At 39.7% G+C, this 18,171-nt stretch overlaps 1 protein-coding gene across 5 annotated transcripts in view; it reads right to left on the bottom strand.

The window, feature by feature from the left end:
- The window catches only part of TCF20 (transcription factor 20), a 132,715-nt gene that overhangs the window by 10,742 nt on the left and 103,802 nt on the right, over positions 1–18,171 (bottom strand). For all 5 annotated transcript variants that reach the window (XM_065658535.1, XM_065658562.1, XM_065658554.1 and 2 more), the window contains one exon: positions 5,447–5,540. In XM_065658535.1, coding sequence (XP_065514607.1) covers positions 5,447–5,540 — 94 coding nt within the window. The remainder of the gene's footprint in view (positions 1–5,446; positions 5,541–18,171) is intronic.

The following is an 18,171-nucleotide window of genomic DNA, read 5'->3' on the forward strand; positions in this document are numbered from 1 at the left end:
CTGGCCCGAATCAAAGGGAAACAGCATGCGATAGGCTAAGTTGAGAGATTTTAGCAAAGGGGAGTAAAACCCTTAATCCTGCCACGGATAGCAATTTCGAATGTGGTATTAGCAAATATCAGGAAATAAATAAAATGTTGCCTCATTATAAGGGCAGGAATTGTACGTTTAGACTACAGCATGAATTATCACTGCATAATACACCAATCATCAAAAATATACAGAGCAATCATCAAAAACATACACAGTATGTTAGAACAGGATGGAGCTTTTTTCTTTCTTGGAAACCCAATGTGGGTAATGAATGCACTTCTCTAGCTAGTACATCAGAAAGGAAGATCATACAAGGATCAGGAGGAACTGTCAGAAACCTCGTACCTCATGCCTGATCTGCACACAGAGCTCCATTTCTTACTGACGGTGGCATTTTTGCTGCAAATACTAATAGCAGATCCAATTAATAGCATTTTTTTTGTTTCTCTTAAGGGACATCTATGAAAAATTTCATCAGCTCACTGTAGAGAATCAGCTGAATACCAATAAGGCAAAACTTGTTCATCATTACATAGCTGGCCTGGATTTCAGTTAGCAGTTCCAAGTACTTTATATCGCAGATTACAATTCATCAGTAAGTCACCAGATACATAGCTATGATCAGTTCATTGTGGCAGAAAGGGAAAAAGAACCGAGACTCGTCCTTGTTTGTACAGATTTTTCTCCATAAAGTAGTCAGAGAAAACCTAAAACATTTTTAATAGAAGCAATTATTCTTCTGTAAGCTTCACACTTTGTCTCACCCTCTGTGTTCTGCTTGTTACTCATCTTTAATGATACTTGTGAAGACACAGGATTTCTGTTCTCTGAAAATTCGTTTTATTTTGCTGCTAGTCTTTTCCTAATTTACAGTCAAAAGCCTTTTGTATGTGAAACTGCCTACGATACACGTCGTGGAGACAAGTGTGCCGCAACAATCAGGATCTGACTCCAGGTGAGGAGGAAAAAGCGGAGGGAGGAGATACAAAATTTCAGAAAACAAAGATCCTGTTTCCATGGAGACGTCCCTGGGACTAAGTTATCTTGAGACATCAGAGGCTCTTCATAAATTTGGACAGACGGAAGCCAAACACAGACAATGTTAACCACAGTCATTTCCATTTAAAAATTACTTAAGTGGCACTACTGATCTTGATTTTTATGCAAATAGCCAGGAGGAGTTCAGCTCTCTTGCACCCTATATTGCCAAAGATTACTTTGTACAAAAGGAGATTAAAAGGAAGGCTGAATTAGGCTATATAAAAGCATCTATATGTACGAACTGGCAGCTTATGAAGCCACATGCCTTGCACAACAGCCAATTAGTAATAGCGGTGCAAGACCTGGCTCCTCCACCACGGGCGCAGAAGCCAGAGTCCAGGTCACACCGCAGGGCCAGCCCTCAGCGCTGCCACTAACTGAAGCCGTTCTGAGATATTCCACCCTCCAGCCTTTTACAAAAGAAATGTTCTGCCTTTCAAACAAGGCACAGTAACTGACAGGGTACTGACTTCCAATCCACACCAATGCAAAGGTAAAAACACGCTCACAGTGCAGCTGCCCAGGAGTACGAGGTGCAAACTTCATCCCAGCTATGGCGTGGTCACTGCAGTAAACTCAGCCAAACAACAAGTGTTTATGACTTGACATACCCTAAAAAACCCACTCCAGCAAGTGTTTTCTGATTATTTTTTAAAGAGACAAAACCAGCCATACGTATTCCAAAAGCCTGGGAGCCCTTGTAAATGTCAGCACAAACTTCTGAGGATTCGGAACAGATCTGTCCCAGATCCTCAATAAAGCAAGGTGGCACCATCCTTCAAAGCAGGATGGTTGACTTTAAATGAACTACCACAGAGCTCAGGGAGCTTGAGAAATATCCAAATCTGACTCACTACAGGAAAGACAGCAGCCCTGCATAACCAATAAAAGGGGTTTATAGGCAGACAGAAGGCTGAGAAAAGAGAAAAGAATGCTGATTGCTTCTCAAGGAAGCCTACATTTTCTGCTTGGGCATAAATGAAAAATCAAGTCCTATTCCATATAGCTTGCTTATTTCTTTTATACAGATTTATTGGAAGAGCAACTACAGATTAAGACAGCTTGATTACACCCACAGATAAAAGCAACTGCAAACAAGGTCTTTTACTTTCATATCATCAGGCTGAAATTTTGAATGCTGAGATTTTACTTCAAGCTGGGCTCTTTTATTTGTTTTGGTTGAAAGCTTCAGCTAAAGCAGGCTCACAATTTCCTTAAAACTCCTTCTTGGAAAAGTTATTCTGCCCATGTTAAACATCCCAGAAAATTTTCTCTGAAAAGCTCTAACATACCCTGACTTTCAGTATGACTTGCATTTTAGCCAAGGCGTGCCCTTGCCAGCTTACCGCAAAACCAGCAAACGTAACTCTTTGAAAGGAGGAATGGGGATTTTAATCTGCACATGCTCAGGAGTGGCCTCTTAGTTGCCAGTTCCTCTAAAAATTCCACCAAATATACTTGTGTTTGGGTGAGAGCAGGCCTTTCTTGTAAATGAACCTCTGGCTTCAGATTTAAGCACCAGAGCCAAAAGCTGTCAGGGGACAATTTCCAAGGCTTGGGCAGCCTGAAGGAAGGTGGTGACCATTTCCGAACTGCAAAATGGGAAGCACTGACCCAGAAGGCAGCAGAAGTGAAAATGTTATTGAGAAAGGCAATCTGGAACTGGAGAGTGAAGGCTCAAAGGATGATAAAACTAGTGCTGGTGGAAGTTAGGAGTAGGGAATTATGGATGAGTGCCAGCGCAAAGAAGCTAAGATGGAATCAGGATTGATTCAGCCAGAAGACCGGAGACCAAGAACTGTTGGGATAAGGCACAGAAAGGTGAAAAAGATCAAGAGCAACATACGAGAACAAACAGGGACCAGCGAGGTTAAATGTGACAAGGAGCTAAGTTAGGAGAACCAAAAGGGAGCAAGAAGCCCAGAGATGAAAACCAGAGCTAGAAGCAAGGAAGGAGAGGAGGAGGTGATGCAAATGAGAGGAGGACACCAGAATGACAGCTAGAAAACTGGGCAAAGTTGGAAAGGAATAGGGAGAAGTGTGTCTTACAAAGAGACTGGGATAAGAAATTTGAGAAGGGGAGCCTGACACCAACGAAATAAAGAGCCTGTGGCTAGTATGAAGAGCTGGAGTGGAGAACATATCAGACACATACAGACTGAAGAGAAGAAACAGAAAGGGAAATGTAAAAAGAAAGAGAGGAGTTTTTGTTCTCACTAAATCACACTTTTCCTGGAGTGAAACCAGAGATTCACCAGTTTTACCACTCCTCTGCTATTATTTAAATATGGTTGTGAAACTCACAGTCAAAGTATCCTATCTCCACGTGGCTCCAGCCCGCCAAGTGGCTTGCAATTTCTTACTGTCGTATTACTCAAAGGAGGGAAATTAGCTCTGAATGGCGCACTCTGACAGACAGCCACATGACAATGTGATGTCTCATAAGAAACTAAAAAGAAAATGAAGAAAGCATAGTCTTGGAACTTGAACAAAAAAAGCTACGCTACAAAAACCCCCAAGGGCTGAAAAGTCAAGAGAACTGCGAGGAAAAGCCAGATTTAATGTAGTCCACTTCTCCATATTATATGGTAGACATATTGTATTTACATTTAATATGGACTAAAAAGTATGATTATATACTAGTTTTTGTACAGGGCACTGCCTCTTCTGTGCATGACACACAACTGCTTTTGGGAATTAGTCACAATTATTCAGTACATTTGTCATCTGGAGGATCCTACTGCATTTGCTGGAGTAGGGTTAATGAGGAAGGTCTATCTGAAGAAAAAGGACAATATCTTAATTTTGATACCTGTGTCTACAACAAAGAAAAAGCTACATACCATACCTAGTAACACAAGAATTCAAATTAAGCACCTTAAACTATTAGGAACATTCACTATATTTATTTTGTCTTTTCATGGTATTGAAAAAGGCAGGTCACAAACCAGAAAACAAATTACTAAAGCACAACATGAATGCAAATCTGATGATTCTGCCCCTCAAATGTACTGTAAATAAAAAGTTTGTTAATGTTCATGAAACTCTTAGGCATGACAGAGACAAACATCACAGAAAATTCCATAGTTCCACTTTCAGAACTGAGACGGAATCATATGCAGTAAATGAAATACAGAATAAGCGAAGACAACGTATGTTCATGAATGAGTACCCTTTCATCCTACAGGCTGAGGCAAGGCCTTATGGAAAAATATGTCCGTCTTTAATATGGCAATTACTATAAGATACATTTGTAAGAGACCAAAATTAAACCTACACAGACTTCCTTATTTCTGGCAAATTTGAGTTTTGCAACCTGAACAATATTACTTGAACACCTTATTTCATGTAAAATCAAAAATTCTCCATCTATAATGTGGTGCTAGGTGTGTTCCACTGCAATATTAATTTCATTGAAAACATGTCTATTAGAATAAACTCCTGTGCTCCAGTGGGAGGGATTTCACAGCAAGAGGTGCACAGTGTCATTCATTCATGACACAGAGTCATTCAGAAATGAATAAGCCTACTTCAAAGACTGTAACATTTAAAAACCAGCATAAAATAGGTGGCAAAACAAGTGGGCTGCTGTGGAAGTGGGATAACGAACAGGAAGCTTGCAGTTAATTGCCAGTCAAGAGTTGTAATCTTGAATCCTTACCTGCTTGTTACCAGACGAAGTTTTGTATGACAGGAGAAGTGAGTTACAAAGGTCTGGAATAGTTGGACATAGTTCATTCTGAGCTGGGATATTTTACTCAAGAATAAAGTTTATCTCCGTGAAAAACTTCCACTATTGTACACAAACCACAAACTTCCAGCCCCAGGTTCATAGCTGGAGATACTATCAGCCAGCCATTAGCTTGTCCAATGGTGAAATTTGGACCTACTCAAGAGACTGGCTGAAATGCTTCTAAGGAGGGAGAAGGAAGGTTGTTCTGCAAGTGGTGCTGACAATTCTACAAACACCTTGCACTTGAAATTATTACTATGACTATCCATAGGAGTGTCACCCTGAAAAAGGAAACACCCTTCCAGTTACTTGTACCCTTTTAACACAGGGGATGGTGGTGGTGGTGGTGATTTTGTTTTTCAAGAAAAGAGTGGCCAGTTCTCAAATTGCAGCCAAATTTCAGTCGCTGTAGCTGCATTCCCCCAAACCAGGCTTTTTCTGCACTTTCAGGTAGATTGTTTTTCATTACAAGTTCCGTCTTGTCCCAATGCGTTACTGTACACTGTTTATCTGATGCCATTTCTCACCATTTATACTACTGTCTCTTCACAGTAGGTGAGAAACTGAGAGGGAATAAATTTGTAAAGCACCTTGCTTTGAATAAACATGAAATACAGTTAGCATGTCATTTGTTCATACCTGCATCGATGGCACATGGGTAATGGTATCGGAAGGAGCAGCCTTTGTTGTAGCAGCCTAAGGTGGCTCCCGGTTCCTGGCAATGGGAACATTTCTGAAAGAGAAACCAACAAATGGCGATGAAGACTATTCTCTTTCAAAATACCTGTATTTTCCTGGGAATTTTATCAACCACATTCCAGCACAAATTTCTTGGGTGTCACAATGATACTATCTTTCCACACCATACAAAGGCAGGCCTTTTGAACAGGCAACATGGTCTCTTTCAAACAACAAAATATTCAGCTGTGCTAACCAGGCAAGAGATACCAAATGTTCAAACTAACCTTTCAGAAAGAATTTGAAACACTTCTCCAATCCATTTCACTGGCCTATGTTTCAGTACCTCACAATGACATCAGTGTTAAAATTGGAGGAAAAGAGCTTTTTTGAATCTACAGCAGCTTTAAAATGAGAATTAGCATGACAAAGAATGATTCAGAAGATACCATCAGTGTAAAAGTAGTTTTCATTATCACTAGCAGTCCAAGAAGATCAAGATCAAAAAAGGTTTACTGGCAGCAGGAGAAGATGCCATCATGGGAAAATACCTCACCATCACAGAAATGGCACATCTCCAAAACAAGTGCCTGCAGTGCTGGAAAGACGCTCATACACTTATTTTCAAAGTAGTAAGACTCATCTGATGACCATATTCAATTTTCATTACTTAAATCCTATTATCTGAACTGGTCAATGATATATTTAACCATATTATCAGACAGATGCGAATGCAGCAGAAGGAAAGCCACTCACTTATTTACTTCATCCTGAATGACTAAAGGAATGATCTAAAGAAGGAGGTCTATCGTGCATCTCATTCAGACGGCAACTTTTTTTCTTGGAAGTATACAGTAAGTGATTTTCATTAACTAATCTAACGTTCTGATGAAAGATGATTTCTGACAGGTTGACATTTGTCCCTTCTGAAAAGAAAACAAAGCTCATCTGGTAGAAACCACCAAAGGCAAAGAGAACACTACTATTTAAAAATTAAAACACAAATAGACTAGTGACAGAAAAAGAAAAGATAACCTACAATAACTTTTGAGTTATACTTTAAAAACACAGGAATTTTGGTTTTGCTGAGAAATACAACCAACACCACAATAAGCCCTTGTATAACCGATACAATTCGCCTTAAGTTTAGGCTATAAGAAGTTGCCTTTAGTCATCAACTGCACATTGAGAGATGACAACATGATCTAAAAACTCTTTTTCTACTGGAAAAGCTAGTGTCAAATTACATGTGCTCTGTTAACACCATCAGTAAGCTACACCTGTACACACACACGGAACAGATGTGCACAAACCAGCAGTGCACCTGGCACTGGACAAAAGCATGTTTTGTTTGGGTTTTTTTGTTTGGTGGTTTGTGGTTTTGGAGTTTTTTTTTTGGTTGTTGTCAGGGTGTGTGTGTGTTTTGTTTTGTTTTCATACAGAGGCTCATATGTCAAGATGGCCACATGAGCGACACCACACTTCTTCACATCCCTGAATAACATCCGTGGCAGTGGAGATCTGCAGAATAGATGTGGCCAAAGATAACAGCCACAGCGAAGTTCCTTGCTCTGCATAGTAAACGGGGTTTTAGTTACAATATTTCAAAAACCACTATGAAGACGTGGCAGTCATTGCTCTTCCTACTATTCTGTGCTATGCAGACATGACTATAGTTTGTATTTAAATGACTGAATAAGGATGAAAGCAAAACTAGCTCCAGCCATAAACCAAGTGGCGCTCTCCAAATCAAAGCAGATGCAACTAACAGAAAAGCTTGTGAGATGTCAGTTCTCATGACATCTACATCTGCAGTCTTGAATGGTCTTTTTGGTTATGCCAAAGCATCCTGAGTCTGATCTCCAGCACTCCCTATTAAATCGTGTCTATCTTCTAAGCAGTGAAGGTGTGTGTCATGACAAACTACTGCAGCATTTATGATGTAAGAAAAGTGTCCCCAAGGCCTACAGAGAGGCATCCAAGGAGCTTATTTTTGCCTGTCACAACACAAACACCAGTTTCCAAAGGTAAAAAAAAATAATCTAAACCAATATGTAAATTAACACCAAAATGTATGGACCTCTAGCCAAACTGCAGTGTAATTCACTCTCTCATGGGAGTAAAACCAAGTTTCATGCATAGAAAATGTCTTTTCCTGGCTATGAAGTCAACCCTAGAAGAAGAATATCTACTGGCAACAGTCCCAGATTCACCTATGCCAAGTATTCACAAAGAGCAGCTTGAGGAGTTCCGAACCAGAGTTCTTTACCTGTCTGCTTTGTTCTTGGCTTTCAGATGTGGCTGCCTGAGATTAATTATTCTAACAGGACAAAACCCAAACTGACTACTCTTTTTGAACACAGATATGCAACTCTAGTTCTCTTCCTCAGAGGCATTTTGTCCTCCCCCCTTTATCTTGTCTTTGAAGTACCATCACGCTGTTGCAACAGAAGGGGTCATTCTTCCCTGGAACACTGTGTCCTGTACAGAGCAGTCAATAAGAGCATAAAAACTACAGCAGTAGAGATTGGACTGCAGCTGTGTAAAATACTTCTTAAAACTAAAAAGCCATGTCTTAAAAGAGTGTGCTGTGCAACACAACTGAAAACAAGACAACCCCCAGCAAAATTTTTGATACTTTTCCAAATGTTAATTTAGTCTTTGAACTTATTCTTTGTTGCATCCAGCGTGGTTCATCTTGCTATTCTGAAACTTCCCGCAGAAACACGACAGGCATTTAGACGAATTTAAAGTGTGCCTGTAGCGCTGCTCAGCTAAGAATGGGTACAGAATATTTTCAAACTGGTTGTAGATAGGACCGATTAGACAGCAAAAGCGGGTAGTTAAGATGCTAGAGCATGAACATCAAGCCTTCATTTCCCTTTCTTTAGTCTGCCCGACCAACTAGATTATTACCAAGGTTACCTGCAGCTACGCCCCCAACAGCAATTCCCCAGTGGACGACAATACCGTTGACTGCTCAAGGCAGAGATCATCTGCTGCTGCTGCCTCTCCTGCTGCTGAACAAGTCTCATTTTGGCAGATGCTTCTGCTTTTCACAAGCCACTGACAGTCTAATGGCCCCATTTCTTCTACCTCCTGGGACCCCCGACCATCTGCTTCTTTCAGAGGAAGCTGGGGGAACCACATACACAGTAACTACTCTTTTCCTTCGAGTTCTTCCTTCTTGACACACCACCGAGCGACTGAACAAAGCAGACACCCTACAAAGCTGTATGGTTCTAAACCAACTTATGAGTCTATTACTTAATCTTTCAAAGAGACTATCATCGTGTAATGCCATGTGGTTTCCACATATATCCAGGTGTTTTTAGAAAGACAGAATAAAGTGATTAAAAAATTTCTGGATGGTCTCAGTCTTCTTTTGCAAGACAACACTGCTGTACCTTAAAAGATAAAAATATGCATAGTCCCTGCTGGTACTTTTTGTGGCGTTGGTTAGAACCCTTATCTTATGCATTTATATTTCAAAACAAAAATAAAATATGTACACTACAATGAGAAAACATTCTAAAACCAAAATGAAATCATAGAACTTCATGCAGGAAATGTGTGAATTTGGCCTAATGACCACTAATTGTTCTTTTTGGCCCATGAGCAAATTTTCACCCAACCTCCACCATCCTGCAGCCATTCACCAGCAGATGGTAGCAGCCTGCTTGTCACTTGCAAAGGAATTATAGCATTCTTAGCCAGGGAAACAGCACTCAGGCTCTCATGGGAAGAGAAATTCCTTTTGCTCAGTAAGCAGCCTGCTTAACCTCCCCTGCTTGAAAGAGCTGAAGGCTGGTACTTGGAGTGTGCTCCCAATGGGAGGTGCCAGTGGATAGTAATCATTGCCAGGCGTCTAATCAACTCCTGGCTTAAATTAAAAAAGGAAAGAGAAAGGAAAAGAAAGAAAAAAAAAAAAGAAAAAAAAAAGACCACACAGCAAAGATTGATTCAGAGGTCCTATCTCCACAATTCATCTCTGGCCACGAGGCACATATATCTCACTTAGAATAGGCTGGAGAGACTGAAAAGTGCCATTTAGAAGAGACACTCCATCCCTTGAACTAAATTATCAATAGTATTAAAGCCAGATACATTGTCTCTACCTCTCCATGCTATTAGCAGCCCATTTCTTCCTCGCTACAGCTCATCATTCTCTGTCTACCAAAACAAAGTAACACCCAACCTGGAAGCCTGAACAGTAGGGGGACAGCTACCATAGCACCAGCAGAGCTGTTCCAATTCATTCAAAATGCTAAAACATCCACTAGCTGTATCTGTTTTGCTTTAAGGTTATTGTTGTGGGTGTGCCTTTTTTTTTTCCCCTCCCCCCCCTGCAATTTGTATTCCTACAAGCGTAAACTCTTCTGACAGTACACCACTCTAAATGTAAAAAATAGTTGTGCATTTTTGATACCTTTTTTTTTTGCCTCCTTCAGATTTGTACCCAACTCCATACAGCTGTCACAACATAAGCATGTCCTGAGCTCCCTGCCTTCCTCCTCCCAAGCAGGCATGAGCTCTTAGGCTTGTGAAAAGCAGCACCCCAAACTGCTTAAGTAAAACACGCCCTTTAACTTGTCTCCTGGGCTCTGCACTGACGGAGACCATGTCTTTGTCCGGGAGTACTGGAATCCCACAGTGGACAGGGTTTTGCTGGTGGGAGGACGGGAGCTGCCGGACTAGCCCTTCCAACATAATCTGGGCAACAGCAAGGACCCTTGCTTAGAAGCAGAAATTAATTGCTTCTGCCTAACGATAAGGTGTTTCCGGATGATTCCTCCACTATCTATCTTGTGGAACAATACCAAAGCAGTTTTAGCAAGGACATTCACAACAGATGCAACTGTATCGTATTTGCTACCGTCTATAATCCAAAGAGACTTTTTCTTGCTCACCTGTGCCCCAACTCAGGCCTCATTCTAACCTCCTCTCTTCCAAGCACCAGCTTTTCATTTGCCTTCTGCTGTCTTCCCTTTTCCACTGCTTTGCTTTCTAGGTATCTCCTTGCTTTTCCCCTTCTGCATACCAGTATCAAGAATCCATAAATGGAATAAAATGGAAAGCAACAACCGAAGGTTGAAAACCGAAGGTTGAAAACCAAGCAAAAACTGAAATATATGTGGCATTAATTATACAGGTACCAAGTCTTCACTTTACATGTTATATGCATTTTTCACACTCTCTCCTTCATCTGCTTAAATCATAAGCTTTTAGGAAAATAATTGCTTCTGTATAATTGCACTGCACGAATGCAGATGTAAGATAATGAGGATTTCAGAGTCAGCTGCAATATTAGGAAGGAGGGCCTTCTGACTATTTCTGATTAAACAGTTGGCAGGCTGGGCAGAGGCTCAGATTTAATATCCAGGCAAAAGGGCAACAGAAGCAGCAGGCGGCCACGTTCTCCTTCCTGGAAAGCGGGATGCAGAGTGACAACTTACTCCAACAAGCTACAAGGAAGACTAAAAAAAAAAATATATTTGTAGCATTTTCTACGGGAGAAAGGAATAAGTGATTTTGGAAGGCTGCTGCAAAAAGGGATCGAGATGAAAAAAAGAGCAGGGTGGGAAGACATTTTTAGGAAACAGGAGAGGACAATAGCACTTTCACTCTGATGTCTGATACTGTTTAATGAAAAAAATTGCTTATGTGACTGGGGCAAGAGACAAAAACTAGTACTGAAGGATACAAAATTATTAATTTCGATTTCCTGTCAAACAATTTAACTTCTCCAAAAACCAGGCACAGAAAAGTAAACCCCACAATTAAAAAGCTAAAATTCCTCTAAACTTGCATTATTAAAAGGTATCTCTTTCCAATGATGATATACTCTTGTAGCAAGCAAATCAAGTAATAATAAAGGAAAATAGTCAGTGAAGTAAAATTGGGCAGCTATCTTCAATTCAAGAAACTAAGGACAAATTTAGATTCCAGGATTTCAGCAACAGACAAATCAATGATCTGGAAGTTGCCATACTAATAAAGCTGCACTAGGAAACGCAGTAAAAAGTCAGAACTGCAGTGCTGCACGGGCTGTTGAAGCACAAAGGGAAGCTGCAGCTCAAAATGGATGGCGTGGAAAAAACCAGAACAAATACAAGAACTGAAAAATGTCTTAGAGAGGGAAATCTGATTCAATACATACAAAACCGATTAAAGTACAACAGAAGCACTTGAAATGAAGACCAGAGAATTCTATTTCCCACAACTCAAACGAAAAAAAGAAAGGAACAAGAACAGAAATAAACGGTTAGTTTTGACAAGGAATGGTTTGTCAGCACACATTTCTAAGGTCCTATGCAGACACTGAAGCTATTCAAACTGTTCTTAGAGAGAAACTCGAAAAGGGGAGTGAACAATAAAATGTGAAAACTTACGAAGTTTGCAAAATTATCCAAGGTAGTCAGATCTCAAACTGACAGTAAAGAGCTGCAACAACATCTCACAAACCCGGGCAACTATATGATAAAACGTAGCTGAAAATTCGTGTTGTTAGGCACAAAGTGATACACATGGGGAAAATATTTTCACCTATGTATATAAAAGATTCTAAATTAACTCTTATGACTCACGGAAGGTATTAGTAGCATCCTGGACAGAAACATCACGCAGTCCCTGCAACTGCAAAAAAACCAACCAAACAAAAACCAGCCAGAGTGTACGAAGTTATTAAGAAAAGAAATTGGTAGCGAAACCCAAATCTTCATTATGTCTGTTAGTCTTGTAGTATCTTGACATCTTAATTTTGTGTGTGGTTCTTGTCATCCTATTAATAAATATAACAGATCGCAATAAAAATGGACAGATTCCAGAGATAACTAGGAACCAAAGACCTTCCATATGAGAAAAGACTATGTTGGAAAAGAGGTAAGTGAAGGGGAATTGAAATCTACAAAATCAAATATGGTGTGCTTAAGGGAATTATTATTAGCAAATTCCAAGAAGGAAGAGCAAATAGCAGGTTTAAATTTAAAATAAATCTGCTTTTTTTCCACACAACAAATGATTAAACTTAAAAGTCACTGCCAAAGAACGCTGCACTGGCCAAAAGATGAGTTCAAAAACAGATTAACCAAATTCATCAAAGATAGGTATGCCACTGCCCATTAATCACAGCAATGTTGAGTGAGACGACTCTAAAGCTGTGATTGCTGAAAGGAGGGAGAAAATACACAAGTAGTGCTCTGTACCTGCCTGGTTTACTGCACATCTCCGATGATTACTGCTCCTGGCCATTGCTGCAGACAGGACACCACAAAAAACCACACTTTTGCACCTGCCTGGAATGGCAATTCCTTTGCAGATCAAGAGATATGATCATGAAATTCCACAATGAACAACAAAGAAACCTCACGATTATTAAAAAGAACACAGGCACCCAGAAATGATACTGTTGGCTTACAAGATTTTAAGACTCTTCAATCCTACCTCCATAACAGGAAGGCTGAGCTATAACACCATATAAAAGGGTTGAAATCTGATCTAAGCGATAAATTCATGTTCACCACTCTATAGATGTCTAAGTGCTTCATTCACTCAGTGGAGTGATCAAAGGCTGTAATGTGCATGAACATACCTCTGGGAGACGAGACTGGTGAAAAGCTGAGAGAGTCATGGAGGAGGACGAACCTCCCCGCCTCTCTGACAATGGAAAGAGCAAAAAGACCCAAATGAAATAAGGACCAAGCATAACTGAACCAGCATAGAGGTCACATACTTCAAGAGTAAACTGATGGTTAACTAAAACAGCTTTACCAAAATTAACAAAAAATATTAACTCTAAATAGTAACAAAAAAAAGCATGTTTAATTTCAAATTAAGCAAGCTAAATACACACCTTCGTAGTGATTTCACGTTTTAAAAAGAATACTAAAGTAATACATAGACTACCAAATCAAAGGAGACAAGAAATGCACAAATCTTGTTTCCTTTGATGACAAAGAGACATCCTGAATGACAGAAATGTTTCAGACAACCACTCATAAGTACATGGATTTGAATTTGCTAAAGTATGCAAGTCTAGCAGAAAAAAATTACAGTTTATGTTATCTTGGCTATTCATTTGGGGAATTAAATGTGCAACAATAAGTGCAATTTAGTTACAAAAAGGTCTGAAAGACAGAAGAGCAGACTTAAAAGAGGAAAAAGAAATTCAAATTTTCAAGCAGTGATTATGTGATAAGGACATACAGACTTGTGGGAACAGCGTAGTCAGCAAGAGAGAGCATTTACTCCAGTTGAATATTCTGCCAGTACTAGATTTCCCAACTATCTTGGGTACTGATTACAGGAAATATCCAAATATACAGTGAATTTCTATTGAGCACAAGGTCTAACAAGTGCAGTATAAAACAACAGCATGCAGTTGCCTTAAAACAAAGCAACATCACCACCATAACGGAGGAGGCTTTGGATAAATAATTACCAAAAGCTCTCCCCTGTAAAGCAATACCTTTGAATATCAACGACTGGATTGACGTAAAAAAGGAAAAAACAGACATGAACAAAAAAACCGCAATAAACTCAGGAATTTGTTTTCAAGAGGCAAACTGCATGATGGAACCAGTTTTTCTCTAGGCAAAGGAAAAACTGAGATGATGCTTAGTATTTCCTAAAATGCTCAAAGAAGAAGAACAGGTCTAGATCGCTAAGGACATGGTCACTGTTATTAGTAGTAGTGGATTCAGCAGGAACAAAACCTTTGTAAAGGCTTTTGAGCAAGGCAAACTGTAAATGGGAAAGATTTTGACAAGATATTAAATACGTATGCAACCTGGCAGGAAAAAGGGTGCAGCACAAATCCAGCCCTGCCAACAACTCACAGATTTGTAACGCTGGACAAAAATAAACCATTTGTCATTATTTGTGCAAGCCCTCATCATAAGCAGAGCCCCACTGTGCAAGACACTTGGGTAATGCAGAACAAAGCATCGGTGTATGCAAAAGGATGAAATAGGAAGGGTGGGACTGAGCCAGCAGCATTGGGCAGCGTCCATCACAGCAGCAGGCTGAGCTTAGCCAATTGTTCAGCAGAAATCCCAGACGAGAAGGGCTGTGAAGAAATGTGTGAAAGAAAATAAAAGGTAAACGTGCAGGGTTTTGAAAGTGAGGCGCTTCATCTAGGAAATTATAAAATTAGCCAGGATGCACTGATTGGAAGTAGATCGTAAGTTCTTGAAACTGAAAGAAGAAAAAGCAGCAGGAAGAAGGCAGATAAAACAACAATGAGTAACTTATGTTTGAGGCTTAAGAAAAGAGGATGCTGGCAAGTGAAAGAAGCAGGTCTGTGAAAATGGTAGTTTAGAAAAATTTAAAAATCGCGACAGTATTCCAAATGGACTTTTACTCATTAATAAGAATACATATTCTTAAATAAAGGTTTAAAGATCTGTTCCTATTGCACAGTCAAAATATATTCCACTGCAAGTAAGGACAGGGGGAAAAGGTACAATGGTCATGTCTCTCTAGAAAAAGGTAGCAAATAAAAATACCCCTCAATACTGTTAAGGAGAGAATGACGGGAAAACGACAGCTCCTCCAGAAGGCCGCTGAAGCTGTTGGCAGAGCTACAACAGGGAGTAGCAAAGTGCATACAAGTATTCCTGGAATCGCTGGTGGCTGTTGCTACCACCCAGGAAAAGCAACTGAAGATGAGCAACAAGAGCAGGTGAAATTAATTCAAGAGAAGAGGTAAAGGTGCAACACCTGAGGAAGCAAAAAATGCCTGAGTCACTACATCTCTCTTTAGTGGTATTGCTCTCAAGTAACAGTTCAGTGTTAAAAAAAAAAAAAAAATTGAAGATACAAGCTCTTGAACCACAGCAATAAATAATCACAGTTGAGGAAGACTAAAAAATTAGTAACACATTGATGAAATGACCTCAGATGCAGAGGAGGTGCTCTATGTAAAATAATGTTTGCTGGCCAAAAATATGAATGGTTTTAAAGAAGCACATGTTATTTCACCATTGAGTAATCATCAGGGAAAAAAAAAATCTACAAACCATAACGATAAATGTGCTTAAACTGCCCATCACAATAACAGCTGCCTTTCATGAACTCTAAACTGCATTTATTCATAAACATCTAGGGTCAGTGTGCTTGCCAGAGACACACACCGCAGGAAAACTTTGTATGGGCTCGCAGCGGTGTAGAAGCAGCAGCAAATATAAATAGCAGGCGAAGCCCGAGGCCGGATGGCGTTCCAGCTGGATGGGGCAGAGCAGCTGAGGCAGCGGCAGCAGCTTCCTTAAAGGACAGATCACGTTGTTCTCCTGAGGGAAGAACTTCCTCCGTCTACGGATCAGGGAGCTGTGTGGTTCTCCCCAGATCTGAAGGGAAATAAACCTCATGAAGATCTTCCTGGCTCAGAATCGTGGTAAAGGCAATAATATTAATCTCTTTGCAAGCCACGCCTTCAAGTTTTGACAAACCTAGATCAATCGATACTAAGATAAAAAGGACTGGTATGAGCCACAGACTATGAGAAATAAGTCACTGTGCAAGATCAAAGAGAAATTTCAATCTTCTTTCACCTGGGGCAGAAATTAAGGGATACAGGCATTTTTGGTTTGTTTTTCATTTATTTTACACTGGCACACCCTCTTCTCGCTTCTTATTCCTTCATCTTCTGAAGGCTCTAGCCCAAAAGCAGAAGTGTAAGTCAGCAGTAAAGTCATCTTTGTGAGGCAGCTTTAGGGATTCTGAATGGAAAATTCTGCTTTTGGCATTACCCTTGAAGCTATTTGTCCAGAAAACTGAATTTATTGGTAACTATTCAAAACTCCTGTTCCCCAGGAACTGCCTCTGCAGATTTCTGCTTGGAGGAATAGTACCATGTGGCATCACTAAGGAATCCTTATTCTCCCCAATGACAGTATGTGAGACTTCAAAGGAGGAATAATTAAATTTAAGTACAGGAGTTAAGACTGCATTAAAATCTCATAAAATAGTTTTATGTACCTATAATGCGGGTATTGGAATTTTTCTAATCTAACCTAAACAATTCCCTCAAATTAACATCAAAAACATTTGTTGATTTTCTGGAAAGCATTGGTTATGCATTGTGTCAACCTTGAAATTTTAGTGGTTAGATTTAACTTGAAGAGTTATGCCCCCAGAAAACACTCAAAAAATACAATCATGAATCTACATATGATACCAGTACATTCAAGTAAGATTTTCAGCATTTCAATTTTCTACAAGAAAAGAGATAGCTAACATCAGATGAACAAATAACAAAACATTTTTGTTACCTGCTGGGGACCTGAATCTAAATGACACATGACCAAACTTTAAACTTCGCTTCTTCCCATTACAACTATGCAACTAAAACACACAACTTTGTATTAGCTCCCGAATCTTCCAATTTAATTTAGAACATCTGACAATTTAAACACATACTGTACTTTAACCTTCCAAAGCATTCTACAAATTTGTCTTAATGGTCACGAAATACGTGGTTTTAAAGCCTACTTTACAGAATAATTAACTGACTTGTCAAAGGCCATGTAGGGAAATTTTGACAGCGCAGGCACAAAGACTGAAAAGTTCACAGCTCCCAAACCTGAACTCAAGTACATGAAGTTGCCTTCCCTCACCCTCCTTTTCTTTTTTCCCCAGCTTTTAAGTTTCATATTGAGCAGCAGAGTCTTTTAGAGAAAATCCCTATTTCAGAGATTCATGCCAGATGTCCTCCTCCTTCCTCCCCTCCTTTAGCAGTAAGTCTTTTATGAAGCTGGACAGTCTCCTTTAATCATCCATAACTTTCTAAAACTTAGCAAGTGTGAGTTCTCAGTGAGAATAAAGGAGTCAGTGGTGCAAGAAAAGCTGCCATTAACAGCAGAATAGTGCAAAGTACCAACAAAACTGCATTTTGTGAAATGATAAACCATGGATAAAAAGACAAACACACAGCTGAGTTAGAATTATGGGCCTTAAGCATAAATCAAAAGAAAACATACAAAGACCTAGAAACAAACAAACAAAAAATGACTAGTAAGTCAAATGACAACTGCACAAAGAATTTTTAAGATTAACCTTTAATATTTTGCTAAACAGAAAGCAAGCTTAGGACACAGACGACCATTAGCTGATTGAGGTAAGACGTACATATATTTATGCTACAATCAGTTGTGCGACCAGACCTCAGGAAGACATACACAATCTATTTTTACCATGGGCAGCTCAGATACTGACAAACAGCACAGCTTTTGCCACTCACCATCGTCTTTGCGTCTTGAGCAGGGTTGGTGTTTCATGCTAAGTGCTACGCTGTTATGTCTACTCTTAACAACAGTTCAGCAAGTCTGAAGACAACTTAAGTAGATCTATGTGATTAAAGTCACACCCTGAGCGCTGCTAGAATGTCTCAAAAAGAAACTGCAGCTATTTTAGTCCTTTTTAACTGAAGAGAAATGCCTGCTTCAGGTTACTCTGGCTGGCAAATTAGGCCAGAGGAGGGGAGGGAGCATCCAGTCCCTAGTGCCTCTAGATCATGTAATAATAATAATCACAACAAAGAAAAACTCCTACATTTTCATGGCCAGACAACTAGACGGCTGCACTTAGCATAAATGCTGTAAAGTTATAAACCATTCGAGAACCACCTTAGAAAACCTTTAAAGTGTACCTTTTATGGAATTTACTAGTTTGTGTAATTAGTAACATTG

Source organism: Caloenas nicobarica, chromosome 1, assembly GCF_036013445.1.
Source record: "Caloenas nicobarica isolate bCalNic1 chromosome 1, bCalNic1.hap1, whole genome shotgun sequence".
In the NCBI taxonomy this organism is placed as follows: domain Eukaryota; kingdom Metazoa; phylum Chordata; class Aves; order Columbiformes; family Columbidae; genus Caloenas; species Caloenas nicobarica.